General features: G+C 37.9%; 1 protein-coding gene across 1 annotated transcript in view; it reads right to left on the bottom strand.

Moving 5' to 3' along the window:
- The window catches only part of akt1 (v-akt murine thymoma viral oncogene homolog 1), a 49,669-nt gene extending 34,089 nt beyond the window's left edge, over positions 1-15,580 (bottom strand). Inside the window, exons 1-2 of the mRNA XM_066694273.1 lie at positions 15,432-15,580; positions 4,508-4,673 (exon numbers count right to left, since the gene is read on the bottom strand). Coding sequence (XP_066550370.1) covers positions 4,508-4,553 — 46 coding nt within the window. The 5' untranslated portion in view covers positions 4,554-4,673; positions 15,432-15,580. The remainder of the gene's footprint in view (positions 1-4,507; positions 4,674-15,431) is intronic.
- Positions 15,581-16,226: the final 646 nt, after the last annotated feature.

Raw genomic sequence — 16,226 nt, 5'->3', positions numbered from 1 at the left:
CTACATCCAAGTTTGTAGGCAAATCTTATTCAATCGCCTGTGTTGCAGTGAGTTTATTTTTTTGTTTTGTTTTTTTAAACACCATCGTCCAGCTGTTCCAACTGAAAAAAACTAAAGAGGTCAGTTGGGGTGGGGGTGGGGTCAATTTCATTATCACAACAATAAAGTATAAAACATTTGTGGGGGAAAAGAAAAAAACTTGACTTAATTATATATACAAGGGCTCGTTAAAAGTTCCCTGTGGTCGTAATAGTAAATATTATGAAGCGACAGTGCACCGATGATTACAGTAACTCGTGAACTTTGACTTCATCTTCCAAGTAAGCAACTGATAGTGATTTTAGATTTTTTGTTTTGTTTTTCATTTTCCTTTTAATCAGTTTCTTTATTACCCTGCTATCAAGGCAGCAATCTCTGGCACCCAATTTAGAATAAGTTTTTTCTTTCTTCAAACAAAGAGCTCTCTAGGCCTCTAGGAAGGATCGCAAAACACCTCACTGCTTCAGTTAATTACATCCCCTCTCTCCCGAGGAACCGGCCCCCTGCATTCCAGGCGCTGACCTCCAGCCTGGGATGCCTCCTGAATACTAAGATGAAGAAACGGTGTTTGCGGGTGTTAGTCGGGAGCTGCAAAGACATCTGATATCACTTACTAGACCCACGTTCTTCAGACTGCAGTACCAGAACTGTTACACAACAATCTCAAGAAGTCCTCAAAAAGTACAAACAAAAATTGGTTGAGGTTGGCAAAACGAAAAGATGATGTAGGCCAGCTCATATCCTGAATGAGACAGTGACATTCTCACTACTTCACATTAAAAGATAAAAATGTGCGAGTTCCCATTCTGTCTCAATCTCTCTCACGGAGCTTTGCAACTCATCACTTCATGACTGGTCTTACGCAACACATACCATGTCTTGAACTTAATATTTTCCATACTACCTTCTAACACTCTCTATGCATCAAAACACCTTACAAGAGCCTCTTCTAGATCTTAATCCTCACTCTCAAGGTCTATTTAATCACAGAACAAGGAATGCAAATGTGGGTAACCACACATTGTTTGCAGAAAATGCATTTTGTTGTGTTCGGGAATCAAAGCCACTTTGATCAGGCCTGCAAATGCAATATTGCCATGCTAAATATTTCATCAAGATTTCATAGATCAAGGGAGTCTGGAAACAACTAATAAAAGGTACTGTAGCTTTAACAGCTCACTCATATGTCTCATCCACTGTGTATAATAATAGTCTCTACCTGCAATACAGGACCAATACAAGTCCAATGGCCTTGAGGCAAGGATGTGGGCAGAATACACATCACTAACACACAACTGTATGCAAGGTGTTATTTCACATTTTGGCATTATTACTTCATGATAGAATGTCTATGTGACAAAGACTTGTCTAAAATCTTGTTTAAAAGGGTGAAAATGAACACACATTAACGTACATCCTCATCAGCAAGATAAATAATATAACCAAATTGTGGTACACGATCTGACTGTAGGGGATTTCTACATGCTTAGGGAGACTTTTCAAATTATACAGTGCCTAACCACAAAATTGCTTGCATCCATGGCGATAATCATCATTCATAAAGCACTGAAGGAAAGCGGTCAACAAGTATAGTTAAGCTGATATAAAACTGCTCACACTGTTTTGAAGAAATTAATGATCTCAGCACAGACTATGAAACTGGTAATGATTTGACTGCGAACCTTTTCAATACTGGACTGCAAGTCTAGCCAGGCCTTTGAATGAAAAAAAAAAAAACATTGTCCTGCCCATCAACTACTAGCCTGGCTCACATTTTCACAGAATAAATTCCAAAAGGAGTCTTTGGCCTTTTAACTGAGAGGGACTTGATTAGCAGAGCTCAAATGTATCCATGATTTTTTGCAAATGGGTAATAAACTCTGGCATAACAGAAGGGTTTAATCATAGTTTCCCCTTCAGTCAGTCCAGGTGGTACTATAACCTGACCACCAGTGTGGATTTACTCATACAAAAACGTGATGCCATCATATTGCATATCAAAACTGCCAACTGAAAAACGTAGTCTCTTACCCAGTAAAGTTAGCAACTGCAATGTCTGCCAGCCTGAATTAAAAAAAAAAAAAAAAAAGCATTGACAATGGCTAGGTATTGGATTGCAATGTTATTCTCCCTTATTAGGATCAAAGCAATCTAAAATAAATTATCAGGGTTAATACTGCTTTCCATCTACTTTAAACTACTTTTGAGTAACACATTTCACAGATAAAGCTGACAAGATATGTAGTGGTGGATATAAAATGCTAGCACGTTTTCCAGCCCTACAGACCCTACAGTTATGTTAGCAATATGATTGGAATTACATTAGGAGCACCACATGAGGCAGTCCGAGTTATACAGTTATAGGGGGTTTCTCCTTCAAGAACAGCAATGCAAAAAAAGGGAGCCTGGCGATTCGTCCTCGTTCATTTCAAATGCACACTGAGAGGTTACCTTGTCTGAAAATGGCAAGCTTTCGAGAAGGAGCGTTTCAAGTTCCAGACAGACTTCCCGTCATGGTTGTTTTTAACTCTGACTAGCAGAAGACTACAGAGATTTGAGAGCCTCAAACAAGTAACCAATCAAGATGCTCATGCTAGTTTTCATGGAGATTTCTAATGGCTTCTTGGATCATTATTCCAGTACCAACCAGATAAGCGAAAAGGCTCGAATGGCAAGTAATTCATGGAGAGACTTATGTGCTCATGTTTTCAATTGTACCCCCTCTCAAGCAATTAAGAATTCTTTCCCTCCCATCTTTTTACCAGACATAACTCCTGTTATCATTAACTTCTTCCATGACATCACATCTCCTGCAGGCACTCCATCACATTTTATCTGGAGAACCCAGTCTATTTTTCCAAAAAATCTCAGACTCATATAGGGACTTATCAAGCCAAGGAATCTCAAAGGATTTAGAAGCAGGACTGAAGTAATTCAGGTTCAGCCCAAGGTTTGTACACCGCTATGTTTAATGCCTAACACAGCAGCAACAGCGTACAGGTTTGAAATTCAGTGGGGGAAACAGTAGAATACCCTGCATGACACAGGTATTTGATCGATACATGTTAACAAGGTGATGTCTGAAAAAGAGAAGTCGGTTTGTATGGTTTTTCCTTATAATAAAGTGCGATTTCATAATTGTTAAGCTGTCATAATGGCATCAACCACTAATATATTTAAAAAATACACATCCAGTACTGAAAGAAATAAAACACTATTCTGTGACTATGCCGTAAAAATAAAAGGCTGTAAAACTGGCAAATGACACTGCTGTCCTCAAGCTGTAAAACATGCCGCACAACAGAGTGTGACATTGTAGTGTTGTGGTGCTATTTTTGTTTAATAACTTTCTTATGGGTAAAGGGTGAAGCTAGAGTGAGTTAAAACAATCATGAGACCCACACACCTGGGAAACACCTTGTCTGCTGTTAGTTCAGCTCTTGAAAAACAACTCCAAACGGCACAGCACAGATCAAACACCACAACTCACCTTGATATGGGACTAGTGAGAATAACAACACCGTATGGGCTCAAAATAGAAGATGTTTTCCCCTTCCCACACTGAAGGAAGTGAATATTGTCACTCTTAATTAATAAATCACAGGCTTCCAACATGACAAATGCCTGACATTTTTAGCATTCGCTAGCACACATGAAATAGTAGGCCAATAGGACCAAACCTCCACCCACTGCTACCATTGTATAACTGACTTCCACCCGGTGTCCTGCTAGAAGGCAATACTTTCCTATTGTTATCAATTAAAGATGTAATCTCATTATTACCAAATACTGAGCCAGCCGAATTTGATTCTCCACAGCTCAAGGAAATATGGCATGGCATAGAACATCTAGCCTTTAAATGTTGGTGACAGAAACAGGTAAAGGAGCTGAAAAAAGACACAGATGCATACAGAAAATAAACCTACATTGTCTTTAAAGTCCCTGTGTCACTCTGCACCACTGCCTTCTAAGTCTTTCACAGGTTAAGTCAAGAGCTAAAAGCTTAATTCTAACCTCTCTACAGTAAAGTACACATTCACAGATGCAAAATGAAGATCGTTGCTGGGAAGACTTAGCACATATTATGGTATGAAAGAATGAAGCACTTCACAGAATTGCTGTAAATGTCCAGCACATTTTGTTTTATGACTGTATACTGCACATCATAAAAAAGGCTCTTCACATATTAATTAAATGTACAGGATGTTTTTAACTTCTGAATTAATTATTAGTTAGTTCTCAATAAGGTCACAGTTCATTTTTTAAAAGAAAAATACACTTTGATTTAATGCTTAAGGGCAAAGACCCTTTCTTTCATGAGTAAAACTACCATTTCTACTTTCCAATTCCAAGCATGATTGCTATGCAAACAACCTAACAAATTACAAGATTTTCACTCATACCTGTATATATATATAAAATGTAGAAACAAATATAAGTTAATCAAATGGGGGATGTTATCACTTACCTCGTTTATGAAGCCATCCCTCCTTCACAATCACAACTTCACTCATATTGGTCCACAGGGGATGAGAGAGAGCAAAGGCCACTGAACTACACCTCTCTGATGGGAACCTATTCTTCGTTCAACCAGGCAGAAAAACAAAAGACAGCACTTTCTTTTTTCAGATAACCTATGGATTCAAATGGAGAAGAAACAAAAATTAACCCTAGTTGCAAGTAAAACATTTTCGTTCACCCCTCCAAATATTAAAACCCAAGTAACTCCATAACAATGAAGGAACACAACCTCTGGCCTAACTGTAGAAAAACAGCTGTGGTCAGTGTCAATTGTCTGGGTTGAAAACAGGATTGGTTTAATTGACCGTTGACAATGGCAAATGGGATTTAAATTGTTAAGCATTCTCTAGAATCCAAAATGCACCAACTAATCAATTTTAGTTCTTAAGTCTTTATTATAGAAACAAAGCATCAGCAAAGGGTTAATGTGTGGAAAGAGAACAGTGCCCATTATTGGCAGGTGCTGCTGTTTCTTTGTTTCTGTTGGTGTTGAATGTTGCCCTCATTAAATGTGTGTTGGAAAAGCTCCACCTGAATTACCCATTCACACAGCACAATGCCTGCCAATGGCAAAGTTTCTCCCTACCCCTGGAGTTCTTCTATCAAGGCTCAGCATAATGAGAAACTCTTCTTATCTTTGTGTAAAATAAAACAAGTCATTAAACTACTGCTACTTTTGTCATTTGATGTTAGTGAAAATATTACTGAACCAAGTTAATGCAAGAAAAACATGGTAATGATTAAGAGACCTTTAGCCCAGTCCATTATCACAACGTGATATTGTTGATAGTTCAAATAATCTCTTTGCTGATTACCGACAAGCTATGTCATAAACAGGAAACACTGAATTGTACTAGACTATTGATAGGCAGTGATAAATCACACTGAAGCTAGTTCTAAAATTGCAGAGAACTGTATTCAATATCCAGCAAACTATCCAATTTAAAATTAAATCAAATGCAAATAGAAACAACGTTCACTGCAAGGACACTTTCAAACCGATTTTAAATGTAAATGCATACCACTTAGATTCAGAAATGCTTTGCTGTGAATACTGTAATTTAACAGTTGAGGGACAATTCCTTCTATACATCTTGTAAGGGAACAGTCATTTAAAGGAAGTGCAAATCAATTTGAATTGTATAGGCTCTCAATCACTGTAAAACACAATTTTGTTGAGATAAAATTCAGACATATTTTGACCTAGTACCCCTAGTAAACAGAACTGATGAAGCTTTGCTGTATCAGGAATGGGTGCCAAAACTATTATCTTTGCTAGAAAAAAAAAATGCAGTTTCACACCACAGATAAAATGCTGCAGAGTTCATGCACTGCTCCAAATGCTGTGTATTATCTAATACAAAGACTGCAGCAGTAGCACTACACAAATTACAGAGTACATTCTGCAGAGAGTTCCATGTACAACACATAACACATGTTCATTAGTATATGAAATATCCCATCTATGATCAATCTGAAAACGTATGATTAAAAAAACATTACACACTGAAATGCCTTTAGCAGGTGAAATGTGTTTGGCCATCATTATGCAATATTTGTTCATATATGACTGTTATACCTCTATAATATTTCAAGATTTCAATATTAAATCTGTGGTAGGAACAGATTAAACAACGAATAAGAAAGGCATCAAAATGCGAGAGCTACTTGTGAGACTCATGACTTACTAGTGAAATGCTCTTAAGTTTTATCTTTTTAGTGTTTGTGTTTAATTGTCATATTGTGGTCAAGCACAGTGCAGCTTCTCTCTGCTCCTAACTTGCCCTCACTTGTTCTGGGATGGAAAATGAAAATAAGAGAATAACAAACAAACAAATAAACAAACAAACACTTTGCCTTCCTTGAGACCGAAAGCTCACAGGGGTACATTTTGTCATTGGCGACTGTTCTTAGTTTCTAATGACTTTGTACTGACCAACAACGTGAATGGTTTAAAATTCGAGTTGCTAACTCACCATTTCTAATTAGAAAGGGTTGAGGCACCTGGTTTTCTGCAGTAATCAAGAAGCAGTGTGAGTGCATTTGCTTCACAGGAAATCATTCACATTCACTGACCTATTGATGTCCCTTGTTTTTTCATTACTGCACCAATACACCTAGAAAATTTAACGACACACAAGTAACGGTGTCCTGCAATTTGAGAAACCATTGGAACCACATTTGCAAAATTCACTACACGTTACATTTTTAAAATAAAACAGCAGCTGACTCACCACATTTTTCTGTCTTGTTTAAACTTGTTCAAAATATATTAAATTGCTTTATTCCATACTCGTGTTGTCCTTGCAAATGCTTACAGTTCATACTTCAACTGTGTAAAATGGGGAGACAAATTCAGCCCCAACCAAAATGCTTTGAAAAGCCACCCTGGGAATGTCCAGCTTTAATTTGGTGTGGCAGGCAGCCCTAAAGTACAGCTCTGAACAAGGCTAGAATATGGATCTAGGTGGCAAAATGTGGCCACCCTTACACAACATAATCCAATTTAAAAAATCATATCACGATCTTATACCACATAATCACGATCCACGATCTGAATCACGATCTTCCCAATTTTGAGATGTACTATAGAGAATATCCAGACTGGAACAAGCCTATGGATTTATCTATTTGTACAATTTAAAACACAACATTGAATTAAAGAATCTGTTGTCAAAATGGTCATTAAATGAGTTTAACTTTATTTTAAACATTCAAGTTGTAATCAGCAGTCAATAGATAAACATTAAACAAGACAAGATCTTAAAGTACTCAGAAATTGCAGTAATAAATATAAACACAAAGGTGTGCACTTTTCAAATTCTGAAAAATAAACATTGTTACAACTTCAAGTGGCAATCAGCAGCCAATAGATAATATGATATAAATTATATAAGTAGAATGTGACCACCTCCGTCACCTCTATCCATTGTTTGCTACTTTTGTCATATTCTTTCGACTACTCTAATGTGTCAGTGATAACCGTTTATGTTTCGGGACCTCGTGAGATACAGATGAGTGGGGTTGTACCGACCTCAGTGAAACACTCTTGGCATGTTCCTTCGGATGCTTCCTTTTCAGGTGGTTGAAAGGATTTGTCGTATTACCTCCGGAAGAGCCAAAGCTTACAGATAACTTTTCTCTGAGAAATGTCTCATATGACTGTGCATCAACCAATACTTGCAATTAGCTACTCATTGAGGGAGGTTAAACAAATGAGGTCCCATGGCTGGCCTTATTATCTTTACACTCAATTTAAAAAGGGTACCATTGAGCAGCTTTGATAAAAGACAGAATTTTTTTTTTTTTTTTTTAATGGAAGAACCAAGTCTTTTTCAAATAAATGCTCTTCAAAGTACATTGCCTGCGCCAGTTTCTCCTCATCTCGGCACTTCGTAGTGGAATCAGGTGGCATAAATCCCACAGAAATTGCTCATGCCAGTAAAGCTTTTAATTGATCCACACTTGAAAGTGGGATACTGAGCTTATTTTCTGACATACTGTACTGCACAGAAAAATACATGTAAGCCTACGCAACGTGTCTGGACTACAAGTGAACTGGGACCTTAAAAAGGACTGCATACAGAAAAGCAGGCCTCTGAAGATGAAAAATAGAGGCCCCCCGTGGCTGGCTCTATACGTCTGTCTGTAGGCCGATGTGAATGGTATTGGCTGCTCCATCACGGCACTCCTGTAGAACAACATGTTCCCTCGACTCAGGCTGACTCAGCAATTCAAAATATGAAGGCCCAGCATGGCACGCTACCCTTGTAGTCACCTATCCAAATCAAAGCAAGATCAAGATGGCTGGATTAAATATACCTGTTGGCTCTGGCTGTATACCACACACAGGCCAGCACAATGTGCATCAACGCATTGGATTTGTGGCAGAGGAAGCAGTCAGTGCTGCCGTTGCTGTGATCACCCTACTTGTTGCTGTTGTGTAAGGGTGCTGTGGAACATTTGGGTGCCAGCCAACGCTCGCCAGGCATTTCAATAACCCTCCTCACACAAGGTCAAATAGGCAGAGAGATGGCTGTGACTCACAGGAACTAGAAAGAACCTGACACTCTTTCGTTCATTCACATTTTTCTAAAAAAAAAAAAAAATTGTGCCAGAGGATTTTCCACCACTAAACATCTTCACCTGCAATGCCCAGAAATAAAAAAAAAAAAAAATGCTGTGTCATTTACATTGTGTAAATAACGTGATTCATGACAGAAGTTAACTTGAACACCCTCGGTTCTTCTCTCAGGACTGAAGTTCTCTAGTAACATAGGATAAAGCTAACTTTTTCGGCGTCATTCCCCTTTAAGGCGAGTCCAGCTGTGGTTTGCTGGCGCAGACTGACTCCCAGTTTCCACTCCTGAGGTGGCGTCCCTTCTGTGTGACTTCTGGTGCAATCGAGGCACACTGGGATGCTTTTTCTGTAACGGGAACATCTGTGTACAACGACGTGCTCAGTTGTGTATTAGAAGAGATGGCAAGAGAAGAAAAACTCTCGCCTTGTTTCGTCAAAAGCTTTAATAATGGAAATTTACCATTCTTACACTGATGAAGGGGTTTCACACATCCCAGCAATTTGGTTAGTGAAGTCAAAACATTTTGTCAGGTACCTTGAAATTAGTCCACTAGTCTAAGCTAAGAGTTGAATAGAGCTTAACTTTTCTCATTGTCTCAAGGTGAATGTGGCCTCCTCAATTTGAGAAACCATTTGCACCAGTACAGAGACAAAGGAGAAGCTGGAACAGTCAGCTGAGAAGATGAGATGCGACAAATTTAATTTCTTACTCTTATTTTATGTGTAAGTCTGTTTTCAGTTTTGGACTGTCAAAGACCTTATTGCAGATCGCAAAGAAACAAAACAGAAAGAGAGAGATGAGAGTAACTCCATTGACACAGCAGGCTACTGTACACAATAGCTTTTGTACTATTTATGTTGGAGTTGACACAAAGAACAATCACTGAAAAAGTACAAAGCTGATCACATTAACAATCAAATATAAACTAATTTCCAGGTCCATCCTGTGAATTCAAACCTCTCTGTACAGGGAGTCTTGGTTAAGCGCTGTTCTGAATTACAGCTTTTAGTCTGTTGTTTGTTTTAAAGTTCCGTAACCTAGCAACCACCATCCCCTCAGCTTAGACCGGACCACCTTGAATAAGAGACCACATTTTTTTGGAAGCAAGCATGAGTTAAGGGGTTGTTTTGTGGCTTTGTTTGTTATTAATACGTTTTTTTTCCTGTCCTTTTTCTGTTTATTTTTTGACCCGGCTACCTTAGGTTAAACATCTTTCAAGTTGACTCACTTTCCTAATGAAGCTCCAGAGACAGCTATTAATTGTGAGAGAGATCGCAGCTGTTTCAGTCCACATCTGTAACAGCAGCACAGAAAAAAAGACACTTGTCCCTGCAGACAAGCACAGTGCTTACCTCCTGATCACGTCATACACCATGCAGTCACCTGATGTTGCAGGGAAATGGTGTTCACTCATTAAAATGTAATGCATACATATATATATCATATCACCATCAGCCTATAATTGATCCACTGCTTGATGAAGGTCTCCCAAAGATGTTTCCACTTACTTCGATCTACAGTGTCTCTTTTCACGCCTGCAAAGTGTATGATTTCATCTTCCCATCTTCTAGGTCTTTTCTGATCTCTTGGGATCCATTCAATAGCTTCCTTTGTCCATCTGTTTTTCTTGCAATGTGTCCAGCCCACTGCCATTTTAACATTTTCACTCGGTGATTTTCAGTGATGTCACGTAAGCTATTTTGGTTTGTTCTCGGATCCATTCATTTATTTTTCCATCTCTTCTTGTTATTCCAAGCATACATCTTTCCACACACACGACACACACACGTGTCCAGATTGTATTCTTCTCAAAGGAGGATAAGCACTTCATCTATTGAAGATCAAGAGTATAAGTGATCAAATGTTTTTAGACAGTAAAGCAAGAACTCCAAATTTTATTATAAAGAAGGAACAATGTAGCAGCTTTTAAATGACAGCTTTCACTGCAGGTTAATGAGTTTAATATAATGTCCAATATTCATAAAAAAATAAATTTGTTCATATTCAAATGTTTTGTGTTTCTGAAGGTTTTTAATTAATCCATATATCAGATACAGTTATTTGGAACTGGGCTTCTAGTGTCCCTTTATTATAGCACCATAGTATACTTCAGTGATCAGTTGGCAAACGGGTTTTACAGCAGGCATCAATGACAGCTCAACCACAATGACCTTTAAACTATATGCCACTTCTTCAGCCGAATAAGGCAGGAAAAGTTTGCAGACTACATGGCTTCCTCCCATAACCTGTTTTCAAATTCTGCCCAAGAAAATTGTGTGATCAGATAGAAAAACCCCAAACAGAGCACTTCTGCTGACTTTCATATTACCCCATTCCATGACCTATTTTATTATTTGGACGGTAGATGTACTATGTATGCGATATTATAGTTTACCCCTTTATTAATAAAAAATACATAAAATATTATTGCACCATTACCATTTGCACCCAGTTTAAAAGCATCTAAAATATATATATAGATATATAAAGACGTGTTAATTTGAACAAACAAAAGCTATTAAGCCTATATTAAATGTTCCAACAGATTTCGCTTCTCTCCCCACCTCAGTTCATTCAAAACAACAGACACAGAGCCAAGAACCATAATTTATAAACGCTGTTTGAAACCTGATGCCACACATCAAATTTCAATACATCGTGACCCCATATATCGTCAGTTACATCTAGAATACCACAATATTTGTGGGCTATAGCGCCCACCCCTAAGAAATACATCAGCAATAACTGTTCCTTAAAGCTACTGCATTGCTGATACAGTGTTGTGAAGGGAGAACGATCATATGATCAGAATGGATGGGGATAGCACGATGATCTTCATAGCTGATTGTATGATAAGACTTTGCTTGTCCAACTAATGTTACATGAATCTGCTGTACACAATCAGCTAATCTGTGCAATATTAATTCCAAAGAAGAATCCTGACACACTATATGTAGACAGGGAAATATACATAATTAGGTAACAGACAGGGACTTGCAGTTGACCTTGACAGGCCCATGATTGGAATACTGTATATGTTTGTTTTACAAATAAAAAAGTAAAAAACTAATAACAGAAGGTTTCTGTGGAATTAAACTACAGTTCAGTCTGAAGGGAGTTCTCTATATTTAATGTGTTAAAAAAAAAAATCCCCTTTTTACACTGCAGTTGGCTTCCGGCTAATATTCCTTATGTTGATGGTTAAGTTTCAAAATGTAAATAAAGGCCTTTTTATTACAAAGCATATTATTATTATTATTATTTTTATTTCTTGGCAGATGGCCTTATCCAGGGCAACTTACAACATAAGTGCAAAACAAAGTGTAGAAATACAGTTCAATAAAGGCATCAATCATTAAAAATTACATTTACATAAAACATAGCAATTCAAAATATAATACAATACATTTTACAACTTCTAATTTACAATTTACACAGGCAAGTACAGTAAGTGAGGTCCTACACCCTGGACGGTAAAAGCTATATTTTCAGCTGTTGTTGGGTGAATGTTTTAGTTAAATAAACTACATGTATTTATCGATTAGGCCTGCATCTACTCAGGGAATGAACACTGAGTCAACATAGCCAAGTTTGCAGTTGGCTGGCCCATAGTAACATGATTGACTTCTATGGTTTGGCAGAAACATAAAAATGACAAAATTATTAATGTAGGGTGTGAATACTTTCAACTACAAACAATGAAAAAGTGCAATCGATATGTTTGTCTCCTGTTAAAACCATGCAGGTTTGACTTAACAAAATGTATTTTCCAGTATGTTTACTGTAGTTTTCCCTTCGTTCAGAAGTTAGATTCCTCTTTGCCAGGCGGCTGCTATGTTACGAGATGCCTTCCATGACACTTTTGGATTAACTGAAACATTTTCCTTACATACCTGAGAAAAAGAGCCACAATCAATAAAATACTTAGGCGGGGAAAGCTCTACATGGGTTTATTCTGACAGCCTATTGTTAATCCATACATCTTGTGCATATAAATGAGATTCCCACCCAAAAAAAGTATATACAGGGTGCATCTTGGAGAGTCCAATAAGGAAGCACACATTTACAATCAATGTTCCTGGGCAAAAATGCAGTTCTTGCACTGTAATGAAAGGAAGTGACCAACATTTTATCTACAACACTAGCAGGCCCCAAACAAGGGCCAACTGACAATCCTCAGGATGATCCGAGAGTTCAACAGCACAGCAGTCTCTTCTGATTTGGCCAGTCTGGCAGTCTGTGAGGTAATAGTGAACTCATTGGCCTTGAGGCACAGGCTGAAGGAGTGGAGTGAAACCAGCTTTTAGCTTGCCAAATTGTGGGGGGAAACTGAACTAAAAATGTTGCACCATAAGATACTAGCAATGGAAGCAATACAAATCACTGTGGGTGATATTGGCACATTTCACAACAAAGAAAATAGAGGGAAAAAGGTGGCTCAGCAACACTAAGTGAATTCTGCTAAAGTGAAAAAACTGTAATGAAACTGAAATAATTTTGAAGGGATGCAGATACACACAACACAAAAAGGAAGCCACAATTAACATAATTGTGACTTTTGGGTCTTTCAGGTTCAGTAAAAAAAAAAATGGGGATTTAAAATACCTCAGATATAAGGCACCATTCAATGGATTACTGGTACAATACTCCAACTCCCCGGAGATTGTCTATTAACTGGAACTAGACTAAAATAATAATTGTTGCAATTTATCAGAAAAACTAATTCAAATACATTGTGCCAAAAACACAAATATACACCGTGTAAAATGGACTCCCTTAGACAAATATAATTACATGACTACCACACCTTTTTGTAACTCCCACAAAACATTTGGTTGTTAATTGTACTGCTGTTATAAGCATTAAAGAAATAAAGGTAAACAGGGATGTATTTATATATAAATATATTACGTTCTCATGATATTCCATTTATGTTGCTATTTTCAAGCAGAACCAAAATAAAGCCTTGTTAAAAATAACTACTACTTCACATTACAATTACAACAACAGAAAAATAAATCAATTATATACCAAGTTTCTGAGCAGCTTCACTGTACCCGGCTGTTATATTGGTTTCTATAGTTTGAATTAATACACTCCAAATGTTCATTGAATAATAAAACACTACTTGTAGTGAGAATTTGTGTCATGTCTTTTTGTTTTTGTTAAACTATCAATTTAGATAACGTAAAGGTGTGAATTTTGAAGTCCTCTTGTTGACATTGGCTAAATGCTGGTCACAACAAGCCTTGTGCGGTCAATACATTAATAAAATTAATCTGATGGCTCAATCCAATAACAGTTTCATAACTCTGTGAGAGATGGAGCTTGTCTTGGCCCCCGTATTTATTTCATTTGCCATCAGGATGCAGTTAATCACAGGTCCCTAATATAAAAACTGGTTTGAGGAAAAGTGCTGTGAGCTCTGCATTGTGCAAAAGGACTTGAAATCTGACAATTTTATACTGATTGATTATTTTACACCCCAGATCAGTGGCCTGTTGAGAATACATGGTTTTGAACTACTTTGCATTAGGAAATCAGCTGTTATGTTAAGTTCTTCATCAAGACATTGATCTCTGTTGTATGTTGTCTCTTATTTGTGTGTAACTTGGTGTATGCTGCCTTTTTAGGCCAGGGCTCACTTGTAAAAGAGATGTATACTTTAAGTCACGTTGAGGTTTGCATGTATACACACACACACACACAGATATACATATATATATATATATATATATATATATATATATATATATGGTGATCTGTAGAAACACAATATCAAACATGTTAACAATCATAACCTGCAGGACCAGCGAAATGGAAATCGGAAGACAATTGGGAAAAGGTTGTTTCAATTATCGCTATGCATTATTTAAAATACCCTACACTCAGACGGCTGCAGACATATCTCCACCTTTACAGATGCATGCATTAAAACACACTTGCGTTTGCAGCAGTGACCTTGCCCTCCGAGGCGTACATATTTGTTAATTTGTACAAGTTTTTTTAAAGGAATACACGATTCTCCGAGTCCATTCATACACCGAAGATCTAGTTCACCAAAAAAGCGATTTACTTTCCAAAAAGTATAACGGCATTTGACTTCCCCGGGTGTAATGTGTTTATGTACGTGGCCGCAAAGAAAGAACAAAGAAGGAACTTAAAGCAAACTATGTTATTACGATATTGCATGTCTGAAGAGTATGAACAGACGTGAAATGTCACGATATCCCCGACTCGACTTTTGCATTCAAGCTAACCGTAGCAGGATGAGAAGTTGTATTTAACCCGCTGTGCGATGATGCTTTAAGTAGTTGATCAGTCAAATGTGAAAATAAAGCAGTAAAGTGCAATATGAAACTCAGATGTACCTTTAAAGCTTATTAGAAAACATGCCAAAATCAGAGCGGAACACCACCGTGTATATTCGGCCTAGACGGCTCGGTACAGGCAGCACCACAGTGTACAACACTAGAAAAAAACAATTAAAAATGTGTGTTTTTTTTTTTTCTTTTCTTCCAAAAATTATATTCTCGTCCACAGTCGAGCTGAAGCGCAAAGTTGGAGTAATAAAGCAAGTTCGACACGTACAAGAGAGCAGAAGAAAATGAAGTCCGGTTATTGGAAGCAATGCATCTTTTTCTCATTTTTGCTAGTTTTGCACTGGATCTAGGCCCAGCCGGGGCAGCCTGGGTGAGGGACGCCGAGCCGCATCCCAGCCTCCACAACGGGACCTTTCTGCGTTCACACCCCGCCAAACAACACCATGAGGAAAATGCACGGCTTTACCTGGAGCGAGGTTTCAGCAGGGACTCCGGGGCATTATGATGGGCGATTTATGAAGCTGCTAGGTCCTCCAATAGTCTGTGTAAAAAAAAAAAAAAAATCTTCTCATTGACTCTGATTCTCTGGCTGTTCCTTCACTACACCTCCCAGCCCCTGTCTGCCGTGTCACAGGCCTCTCTCCCGGGTCCTAAAGGCGCCAGGTTGGGCCCGCTCTGTTAGTTTCACCTTATTTGCCTTCTGCCCCGACTGTGTAAGTTCACTTTCTGTCGGCTGTACTAGTGCACCATCTGAAACCTCTACGGATATGAGAAGACTAAAAACATACTTACCAAAATATGTGGCCAGATTAATTGCACCAATATTTACCGTCCTGGGAGAAATATCAGATGGAGGGTACAAAGGCTAGGAAAGCAGACTTCTAGTTATAGCTGCGCCTCACACCCCCTATCAAATTTCAACTGGAATCTGTCTGATATGAGGATAAGCAATGTCTTCTGCTATGCACTATTTTTTTTAAAAAATATCCTGCATGGTTTGCCGACTTGCATTTCTTACATGATATCTGATCCCCAATACCCTTACCTGACCCTGTGAACATTTTGCGAAGGAAATTTCAGTTTTTGTTGTCAGTGACCAATGCTATCTGTTCAGGAAAATAATGATATGAAACAAGGTAGTTGTCTAAGCACAACATGCACATGCCACTCTAGAAAATAAAATTCAAAATACTTCTGCTCACCTCTATTTACATATATCCTTTGGACAATTTATATCATTAATCAAATATAGGACTTATGT

The sequence above is a fragment of the Amia ocellicauda genome, chromosome 21 (assembly GCF_036373705.1).
Source record: "Amia ocellicauda isolate fAmiCal2 chromosome 21, fAmiCal2.hap1, whole genome shotgun sequence".
Taxonomy (NCBI): Eukaryota; Metazoa; Chordata; class Actinopteri; order Amiiformes; family Amiidae; genus Amia; species Amia ocellicauda.
Note: the sequence above shows the minus strand (reverse complement) of the source record. Positions and strands in the feature narration are given on the sequence as shown.